The sequence below is a fragment of the Euprymna scolopes genome, chromosome 29 (assembly GCF_053919585.1).
Source record: "Euprymna scolopes isolate OS-2025 chromosome 29, ASM5391958v1, whole genome shotgun sequence".
Taxonomy (NCBI): domain Eukaryota; kingdom Metazoa; phylum Mollusca; class Cephalopoda; order Sepiida; family Sepiolidae; genus Euprymna; species Euprymna scolopes.
Genome location: NC_136510.1, coordinates 106,138,210 through 106,150,441, shown reverse-complemented (window position 1 = coordinate 106,150,441; position 12,232 = coordinate 106,138,210). Strand labels below are relative to the sequence as shown.

General features: G+C 27.4%; 1 protein-coding gene across 1 annotated transcript in view; it reads left to right on the top strand.

The window, feature by feature from the left end:
- The window catches only part of LOC145252802 (uncharacterized), a 203,101-nt gene extending 191,757 nt beyond the window's left edge, over positions 1 to 11,344 (top strand). The window contains exons 26-27 of the mRNA XM_080112758.1: positions 7,600 to 7,676; positions 11,142 to 11,344. Coding sequence (XP_079968884.1) covers positions 7,600 to 7,676; positions 11,142 to 11,209 — 145 coding nt within the window. The 3' untranslated portion in view covers positions 11,210 to 11,344. The remainder of the gene's footprint in view (positions 1 to 7,599; positions 7,677 to 11,141) is intronic.
- Positions 11,345 to 12,232: the final 888 nt, after the last annotated feature.

Genomic DNA, 12,232 nt, shown 5'->3' with positions numbered 1-12,232 from the left:
TGATTGAATTTAAATTTAACCCAGATTAATGCATACAAAATATGTCGTTACGGTTATAAATGATTCTATATAACATTTGTGTTGTTCTGAAAACATCTATAACATAAATTTCACCTGTCTGTTTGAATGTATGTATGTATGTTTGTATATCTCGCAAAATCTTTCGACAAATGCCACAGATTTTCATGAGATTGGTATCATTTTAAAGCTCAACCCTTCAGACAACAAATATCAAAAAATTGGCCAAAAACATTAATTCCCTCAACCTCAACTGGACACTTTTCTACAGGGAGGGGTTTCTTTTTTCGCCGATATTTTCAAAAGTCATTGCCTCTTTTAGATTATCTAGCCTTAATTTAAACCTACATCACTTCCGGGTTGACGATAGGGGCAACAGCTAACGCGTCATGTTTTTTTTGTTTTTTTTCACTTTATTTTCCTCCTTCGCGGTACGGGTTTGAGCCTGCCTGCCTACTACCACTTTTTTTTTTTTTTTTTTTTTTTGCTCCACCAACACCCTTACACACACCTCCACTTTCTTTTCCGCCTTCGCGTCACAGGTTCGAGCCTGCCTGCCTACTACATTTTTTTTTTTTTTGCTCAACACACACCTACAAACACCTAGGCAACGCTGGGCACCTAGGCTAGTTTTAAATAAGTGGGGAAAAAGACGAAAAATAAGGAAGCCACCAGAATGATTCCTTTCATGGGCCTCCTGGTTTGAGGAGGTGGGGTTGGAAATAGGTAGTGTCATCTTATACATTTTTGAATAATCAACTAAAAATAAAAATCTGCAGGAAGCATAACTCATTTGGAATTGAGGAATAGGATGTACAAACAAAAATTAAAAACGAAAATTATTTAACTTCATTGCACAAAATTCCGGATTGTTATAGCAAGTATTTTATAAAGAGTACTCAATTGATCAGTATTAGATTTACAAGGAGTACCAAATTTACAAGAGATACAAGTTTTCAAAGTTAAAAACATTGTAGGGAAAGTTTGATCGAATTTAAATTTGGACCAGATTAATATGCACAAAAAATGTGAATAGTGTTAAAAACTACTCCATATATTTTTTTTCTGCCAGCATTTTGAATAAGTGGAAAAAAACTCCTGAAAAATAGGGAGGCGCCCAGAATGCTGTTGATCCATTCATTTTTTGGGCCTCCCTGGAAATAGGTAGTGCCGTGAGTGCTTGTTTAACATTGTTGATCTTTTAGACCAACACATTTCAGGTGAAAACATTATGTACTTACGTGTCGAAATTAGTATAAATTCCACAAGTTATGAAAAATGATCCACTAGAAAAAAAGATTACAAATAAAAATAAACTCTATCAAATTATCGAGTTTTATCGTATGATTGGTTCTCGTGTAGCTGTTGTATCCCTGATTCTACTTTCACCTTTTCTAGCTCACATGATCCTATTCTGAATTCATAGCAGTGGGCCGACATCAGTGGACTTTTTTTTTTTTAATCAAAACAGTCATTAATAATGTTTTTGTTTTTTTTAATGTTTTTTTTTTAATGTTTTTTTTTTTTAAATGTTTTTTTTTTTAAATGTTTTTTTTTTTAAATGTTTTTTTTTTTAATGTTTTTTTTTTTAATGTTTTTTTTTTTAATGTTTTTTTTTTTTTAATGTTTAACATATTTCAAACTGATATAAATTATTGCACAATAAAAAATAATTAAAACAAAAATCATTTTTGATTTAATTAAATTGAAAGTCATTCTAGCAAATTACCTAACAATTTTATAAACAAAAATATTATAAAAACTGAATTTAACTTGAAAATTTCTTGAAAAAAAAAAAGAAAGCTTTTTAAGTTTAGTAATCAACTGATATATATTATTGCACAGTAAAAATAATTAAATTAAAGCAAAATTTTATTTAAAATTATTTAATCAAGTAAAAATTACATTTTTTGATTGTTTATTAAATTCAAAAAGCTGTTTTTTTTGTTGTTTGATAGTATTTTCGAGTTCAGTTTTTATATTTTTGTTTATTAAATTGTTAGGTAATTTGCTAGAAAAACTTTTTAAATTATTTAATCAAGTAAAAAGTGGAATTTTGACTTGATTAAATAATTAGAAATAAGAAACATGATTTTTCGTTTTAATTTAATTATTTTAGTGTGCAATAACTTATATCAATTATTAATAAATAAAAAAAAACCCAGAAAAACCAGTGTAAATGGTCATTTTGGTACAAAAAAAAAAGTCAACTGATGTCGACTCACAACTACAAATTTGAAATAGGGGCATGTGAGTGAGAAAAGGTGAAAGTAGAATTAGGGAGGCAACAGCTACATGAGAACCATATGTTTTAATGTGCAAAAGTTGTGCGACCAGTTCAGTATGACAAACAAGGAAGATAATCATTGACTTAAATTAAGGATCCGCCATCTTTAAACATATCTGGGAATGTGGCCAATATTTTTTTTATTTAAAATACTTCCAGCATATCTTCTGGATTATTTTTTGTAATTTATACTAATTTCGACACATAAGTATGTAATGTTTTCACCTGAAATGCGTTGGTTTAAAATATCACCAATGTTATACAGCATGTTCTGCATCTACCTACGGCTATTAGTAGACACATTTTTTTTTTTTGTACCGTGAATGTGAAATAGTAATTCTTTAATTTCTTGCTGATTCATCAGCATATTTTTACCTTGAAGGAATCGCAACTAATGGACGAATTAAAATTTATAAATAAAACAATTTTATTTAAAAAAAAATATTTTTAAGATAAAAAAATATATATGATCACAATTAAAGAAAGGAGAAGAGGAAATGTTTTGTTTTTTTTAAATTATTTTTTATTTATTTTTTATATTAAATAGCTTGTTTTTTGTTTATTTTTTTTTTAGTAAAATAGCTTGTTTTTATTTTCTTGCGCCTTTCTTGTTGGTAATGGTCAGACTATCACTGACGTTTACTTTCTCTTTACTTCCCGGTTCAACCCTCACCGCTCCAACACGTTATACAAATTCAAAGCGATATTAAATATTCCATGGACTAAATTGAAAAAATCCATTTGCACTAAACTCCACGATAGAATATCAATAAAATAAAATAAAATTAATCTCCAACTGATTCCCATCTCCATCCCTTTTTTTAAAAAAACAGAACATTGCATGTTTTTCTGCATAAATGTCCTGAATTTTTTTTAGATGAGGGTTGATTGTTTATATTACTTGATTGGACTATTGTTCTCATCTAGAGTGTTATTTGTGCAATGTTTTGGTCAGATTGTCCTTCGACCATCTTCAGGCATGTTAGCTGTTTGAAAAAAAAAAAAAAAAAAAGAGACAAGTTACTAGCTCCATAGATATTTTCGTATTCTTTTTGAGTTAGTCTATTTTATTGTTATAGTTTCGAATTTGTGAAAAAATTGGTCGATAGTTGGTTTTTCTGTATTTTTCATAAGTTTTATAAGAATTTCTTAGTCATTTCTTTTACAATCAGTTTCCATGAAAACCATCTTATTGGTTTTTTCTCTTTCTTTTCCTTGTCTCTCTCCCCCCTTTTTTTTTTGTTACCCTCTATCTCTCCCTTTGCTTGTCTTTCTCCTCGTTTTCCTTATTTTTCTCCTTTTCTTACTACCCCTCTCTCTCTCTCCTTTGCCTCACTTTTCCTTGTCGCTCTCTCTCTCTCTCTCTCTCTCTCTCTCTCCCCTTCGCCATTGTCTCTTTTGTCTCTCTCTCTCTCTCCATTCTCTTTGGTACACTTTCTCTCTCTGTTTTTATTTTCATCTTGTAATGTTTTTTTTCTCTTTTCATTATCTCTGTCTCTCTTCTTCCATTATCCCTCGCTTTCCCTCTCGTCTCTCCTTTGCCTCTCTATCTCTCTCACTCTCTCACTCTAATAATCCTTGATGTCTTCCTCTTTATCTTTCTGCATCAAATTTTACTTGGTACATCTTTACAATCACACCCACATGAACAACTTTCTTTTTAGTTTTTTTAAATACCATTGAATTTTGGATGCAATAGTGATAAACTCTTAACACCTTACCCCTCCCACCCTTCCTTTCTTTTACATTTCCCTTTTTCACTGTTGATCTCTCTCTCTCTCTCTTTTTGTTTTCTCTCGTGTTCTCTTACTCCTCCCTTTTCCTTCTGTCTCTCTTTTCTTTCATGTTTTCCCCTACACACTTTTCCTTCTTTCCCCGCACTCTTATTCTGCCTCGATCACCCTCGTCCCTCTTTGTTTTTTCTTCTTTCGTTCTCCACTCTCTCTTGTCTCACTCCCATCTCTCTCTCACCTTCTTTTCCTTGTTAATTTCTCTCACTCTTCTCTCTCTCGTGCTCTCTAACTCCCCCTTTCCTTTCACTGTTGATCTCTCTCTTTCTCTCCTCTCTCTCGTGCTCTCTTATTCCCCCCCCTTTTCTCTCACTGTTAATCTCTCTCTCTTTTCTTTCATGTTTTCTCTTATACACTTTTCCTTCTTTTCTCACTCTCTTATTCTGTCTTGATCACTCTCGTTCACTTGCTCTTTTTTTTTTGCCTTCTTTCTCCCTCTCTTCCTCTTTATCTTTCCTTCTTTCGTTCATCACTTTATCTCTCTTTTCTTCTCTCTCTCTTCTTTTCTTATACTTCTATATTTCACAAGTATGTATTGTATGAAAATTCATCTCCTCACATTAAAGTGTTCCTATGGCATATATTACAAAATAGCACAAAAATATAATAAACAATAAAGTAACAAAAATATTTGTTACTTTATTGTTTATAATATGTAGCCAAGGGAAATAACTCTCTCAGCCATCTTCCTTAAAAAAAATTGTTTAAATAAGAAAAAGTTCTCTTTCTTGGTTGCATATTATATGCCAAGTCACATTTGGGGAATTTTGGTACAAATTTATTTATCTTTTAAATAAGACCATAAAAAATGAGAAGAAAGAAGAAAGCAAATCGCCTAAGTGATGGTGTGTGTGTTCTTTTTTTTTTTTTTTAATTTCAACACAAATGTGAAACTTTTGTTCATAGGATCAAAGCAAAATTTAAAAAATATATATCAAAAAATGTGTCATCACTAATAAGAGGGAGAGAGAAAGAGCAAACAGTTATTCACACCATATTTCTCAATGAACTTTTTGTTTTGCAAAGGAGTGACCACTTATCAAGACCCAGATGCCACTCGAGGATAACGGTTTTCTTTTATTTAATTTAGTTTCTTTTTGTTTTTACTAAATCACTTTAATGTTAATATCGACATATTCTTATATCGGATGATTCATGGCATTTGTTTTATAACCACTTAAAAATCATCGACGGACAAAGTACGCCCTTTAACAAATTTATTTAACAACTTACAGATTAAGTGGTATTGTAGAAGCCTCTGGATGCGTTCTTACTGAAGTCTGATGAGGGCGCATTTTGGTTATCTCTCAAACTGTCATGGCTGACGTGCTCTTCTCAAGGAAGATAACTTTCTCTTCTTCAGTCCGAGAGAAATAATTTTATTATTTTTTTAGGTGTACCTAACACACACACACACACATAGATATATCAAACATAAGAGAATTACAAATGAATAGCACCAAACATTAATGGCAATTTGTAATCTTAACTTATTGTTCAAAGGGATGTAAATCTATTTTACTAATAATTGTAACAAAAAATATTTTTTTTCGACTACTTTATTTGATGTAACAAAGTTTTATAGTATTAATAACAAAAAAATAATGCAATGATTATTGTAATCTTTCTTAAAACATTTGAGTAATTGTATGAAAAAAAAATGACTTTTTCCCAACTACTTTCATAAAATAGTTACCTTCCATTAAAACAATGACTTAAGCTTCCAAATTGCCACATAATTCATTATGATCTATTTATAAAACAGTTATGCAAAATAGTCATCCAAATATCATTCTTTCGTCTGTATTATATATATATATATATATATATATATACACACACACAGTGTTTCAAAACTAACCATCTATTTTGATGCAAATTTCTATTTCAAAATTTTGGGACACTCTGTATATTGTATTGCAAATTTAAATAATAGTAAACCTTTTTTGATGGTGATATAGGGGTAAAAAATAAAAACAAAATTTGCGTTTAGATTATGAATTAATTAGCAAAAATTCTTAGTTCTTAGAAGCCATTTTTTTTTCAATATGGCAACGTTTTATTCACTAGTTTGTAACTTATTTAATGTTAATATTTTTAGTTTATTTTTTCTTATGAAGTAAAAAAAAAAAATTCTGAAACTGATTTGATGTCCTTGAACTGGTCACTTTACCCTGTAATGTTACACATATGTAAACACGTGGAGACTCCATCGCAGATGAGACAAAGACAAGAAATTCAACTCGCTGCTTCAGGTTTTAAAAAAGGACCTTTATTCTTCATTCTCCTGCCATGCGTGACTTCTCGTTACAGGTGTGACATCACACACATTTCTATCGTGATCCTCTATCTGAGCACATGCTTCTTTTTATCTTTTTCTTTTCTTCCTCGCCGTGATGTCACTTCGCACACAACTCGGCGTTTGCATATAGCCGTCATATGCACATCATTGGTCAGACCTAAGGCAAAAGCATTGTGAATGTTTTTAATGTTTCCTCTGTCTGGCGCTGCAAAATTTCTGCTCTCTATTTTCTAATGCTTGTATGGAAACGGCATTAACTCTATGTGGGTTTAACAGCTTCCTCTAAAGGAGGAAGTTCGATGGGAGTATGAAATTCACAAGTGATCCCCAGTTGCATGTATATCCCCATTAGGGGAGATGATGACGTTAGATTTTTGCAACTCTCGCAGGGAGGTGTCGACATCCTCACCTGGAATTCCCAAATTGATCACCCATTTGGTACTGACCAGGCTCAACGTTGCTTAACTTTGGTGATCTAACAAGAACCAGTGTGTTAACACAATTATGCCGTACAGCTTGCTTGAATGCAATCATTTGAACTGGCAGTGTTTGTATACGCTGTGACTTGAATAATTTATCCGGTTTAATATTTCATTGTTTGTTTTTTTTGTTTGCACTTGGCACAAGGATGCCTCTTCTCAACACAGACATTACAAAACATGGAAAGTAAAGTTATCATTCTCAACTTCTTTTTAAATGCTGGGACCACCAGATTGCCAAAAGATTCAATGCTAAATAAAAGTAATAAAAGAAAAATTACATCTGAAAGAAAGGTTTTAATAATTAAATCACTTTAATTACTGATAATATCAACAAAAATATTGCACGCACATTTATTATATTAACAGCAGTTACACAAATTATGAATTCAAATATTTATCTTTCGTCCATACTATATATATCTGTATATATATAGTATTTCCAAATATAAAATTTATACTAAAATACACTTTCTTCGCCTTAGAAGTAGGATTCAAGTGTAGTATTTGTTTTGTTCAAAAAATGTACAATAATATTATGGGATTTGCATTTGTGCCGAAAGTCCATAGAATGGAAACATATCTCAAATTCCTACAAGAGTTTTGGAAATATTTTCTAGAACAACATTAAGGAAAGAATATAGATAAGTATGTTTGTACATAGTTTTACAAGGTCAGTTTTTAGATATCTCTTTCAATGAAAAATGCTTTTATATTTTTTAGCCGATGTCCATGCTGTAATCTCAATGTGGCGGAGGTCATCTCTCACATGGAGTCTGGAATTGTCATATTTGATTGTGGTAAGTAATGAAATATTTTGGAAAAAAAAACACTTATCAGCAGTACCAGCCCCACTCTTCCCCATTTAGTCCATTACAAAACGATTGACTTACTTTCGGAGCCTAGAGCTATAATATTATATAGCTATATAATATAGCTATATAGCTATATTATATAGCTATATTATATAGCTTATATAGCTATATAATATAGCTATATAAGCTATATAGCTATATAATATAGCTATATTATATAGCTATATTATATAGCTATATAATATTATAGCTCTAGGCTCCGAAAGTAAGTTTTGTAATGGACTAAATAAATAATATAGCTATATAATATAGCTATATAGCTATAGCATAGCTATAATAGCTATATTTAGCTATATATAGCTATATTAAGCTAAATAGCTATAGCTATATTGCTATATATTTAGCTATATAAAATATATATGCACCATTATAGCTATATATATATATAGCTATAGCATAGCTATATTATAGCTAATATAGCTTAGCTAAATATATAGCTATAATAAAGCTATATATAGCTATATATTATATAGCTATATATAGCTATATATATATAGCTATATATATATAGCTATATTATATAGCTATATAATATATAGCTATATAATATATAGCTATATAATATAGCTATACAATATATAGCTATATAGGTATATAATATATAGCTATATAATATATAGCTATATATTATATAGCTATATATTATATACCTATACTTATATTATATAGCTATATATTATATAGCTATATAATATATAGCTATATATTATATAGCTATATAGCTATATATTATATAGCTATATAGCTATATAATATATAGCTATATATTATATAGCTATATAGCTATATTATATAGCTATATAGCTATATAATATATAGCTATATAGCTATATAATATATAGCTATATAGCTATATAATATATAGCTATATAGCTATATAATATATAGCTATATAATATATAGCTATATAGCTATATAATATATAGCTATATAGCTATATAATATATAGCTATATAATATATAGCTAGCTATATAATATATAGCTATATAGCTATATAATATATAGCTATATAATATATAGCTATATAATATATAGCTATATAATATATAGCTATATAATATATAGCTATATAGCTATATAATATATAGCTATATAGCTATATAATATATAGCTATATAGCTATATAATATATAGCTATATATTATATAGCTATATATTATATAGCTATATATTATATAGCTATATAGCTATATAATATATAGCTATATATTATATAGCTATATAGCTATATAATATATAGCTATATATTATATAGCTATATAGCTATATATTATATAGCTATATAGCTATATATTATATAGCTATATAGCTATATATTATATAGCTATATATTATATAGCTATATAGCTATATATTATATAGCTATATAGCTATATATTATATAGCTATATAGCTATATATTATATAGCTATATAATATATAGCTATATAGCTATATAATATATAGCTATATAATATATAGCTATACTTATATTATATAGCTATATATTATATAGCTATATAGCTATATATTATATAGCTATATAGCTATATAATATATAGCTATATATTAATAGCTATATATTATATAGCTATATATTATATAGCTATATATTATATAGCTATATAATATATAGCTATATAGCTATATATTATATAGCTATATAATATATAGCTATATAGCTATATAATATATAGCTATATAGCTATATAATATATAGCTATATAGCTATATATTATATAGCTATATATTATATAGCTATATATTATATAGCTATATATTATATAGCTATATATTATATAGCTATATAATATATAGCTATATATTATATAGCTATATAGCTATATATTATATAGCTATATAGCTATATATTATATAGCTATATAGCTATATATTATATAGCTATATAGCTATATATTATATAGCTATATAGCTATATATTATATAGCTATATAGCTATATATTATATAGCTATATATTATATAGCTATATATTATATAGCTATATAGCTATATATTATATAGCTATATAGCTATATATTATATAGCTATATAATATATAGCTATATAATATATAGCTATATAGCTATATAATATATAGCTATATAATATATAGCTTTATAGCTATATAATATATAGCTATATATTATATAGCTATATAGCTATATAGCTATATAATATATAGCTATATAATATATAGCTATATAGCTATATAATATATAGCTATATAATATATAGCTATATAATATATAGCTATATAGCTATATAATATATAGCTATATAGCTATATAGCTATATAATATATAGCTATATAGCTATATAATATATAGCTATATAATATATAGCTTTATAGCTATATAATATATAGCTATATATTATATAGCTATATAGCTATATATTATATAGCTATATAGCTATATATTATATAGCTATATAGCTATATATTATATAGCTATATATTATATAGCTATATAGCTATATATTATATAGCTATATAGCTATATATTATATAGCTATATAGCTATATATTATATAGCTATATATTATATAGCTATATAGCTATATATTATATAGCTATATAGCTATATATTATATAGCTATATAGCTATATATTATATAGCTATATAGCTATATAGCTATATAATATATAGCTATATAATATATAGCTATATAGCTATATAATATATAGCTTTATAGCTATATAATATATAGCTATATATTATATAGCTATATAGCTATATATTATATAGCTATATAGCTATATATTTTATAGCTATATAGCTATATATTATATAGCTATATAGCTATATATTATATAGCTATATAGCTATATAGCTATATAGCTATATATTATATAGCTATATAGCTATATATTATATAGCTATATATTATATAGCTATATATTATATAGCTATATAGCTATATATTATATAGCTATATAGCTATATAGCTATATAATATATAGCTATATAATATATAGCTATATAGCTATATAATATATAGCTATATAATATATAGCTATATAATATATAGCTATATAATATATAGCTATATAGCTATATAATATATAGCTATATAATATATAGCTATATAGCTATATAATATATAGCTATATAGCTATATAATATATAGCTATATAATATATAGCTTTATAGCTATATAATATATAGCTATATATTATATAGCTATATAGCTATATATTATATAGCTATATAGCTATATATTATATAGCTATATATTATATAGCTATATATTGGTGTTCATTAACAAATTTAATTTTTTTTTTTTACATGCTTATATTATACCTCAGTCGAACAATCCTTCATTTTTACATCAGCTGACTCATTACTTCCTTAAATACTCTTTTTTATTCTTGTTTTATTGTTGTTTAACAAACTTTGTCCGTTTCAGGTCACACTTACCATAGATGCTGTGTTGGTCGAAAGAAGAGATGTTTCGTTTGTTCAACAGTAACGTGATTCTTTCAACTCCCGTGAATATTCGACTTTCTATCGATTACAATAAGGATGTGATCGGTTGAAACACATTGTTTTTTTACAAGGGATCCAGATCAATTCCAAACATTTTACCCAATAAAGACTTATTTAAACATTTTCTTGTTTTTGTTAAATGATTTGAATTCTAATCTGTTATCTATTTGTTCAGTTGGAATTCTTTCACTCTTAGATGGCAATAAATCTTTCACCACATTTAAAATAAGATATGGATGAATTGCCTTATTTTATCCAAAGACCGAATGTTATTAATTTTTCAAAATGAACTCTAATTCATCTTGGTGATATCTACACCCCAAAGATTCCATAAATAGATTGTGGTTGGATTTGCTGCTGGGGATATTGTAGAACTGCTCCGACTACAAGAAAAGTTTTTATACTGTGCCCACCTCACCAAAAAACAGAAAGGATCAGGAGAATGCAGGATCTGTATCATTTCTCAGAAAAATTATATAATTATTTTCTATCATTTCGTTATTTTCACAACATTTCAGCTATCAAGTGTTTTGTTTTAAATTTGGGAACATATACAGAATTATCTGATATTTGTGTTCCACAAAGTTAGACATACAGACTTTTAAGGACGAATAGTTCCACCAGAAGTATGGTGGATATTATGTCAATCAAAATGTCGCAGAACAACCAAAGTTAATTCTCATGTGAAAAATTTGGAAAGATTTATTGTAATTTTTATCTTAAAAATATTCCTTGATTTGGATGCATCATAAAGTGTGTGTGTGTGTGTGTGTATATATATATATGAGCAAACACTTAATAAAATATGTTAAAAAAGCACTTTGAAATGAGTTAAAAATATATTTCAGATGAAAAAGAAACACTAGATAAGTGGATAGTCCTTAATCCGCGGAGTTTCAAAGAAATACTTTCCTTCTCATCAGAGGGTAGGAATTAGCAAAATGCGGGATCGGATTTTGCATGCGGAAGTATTTGATGAAACAACAAGTAAGTCAAAGATCTTACTTGATA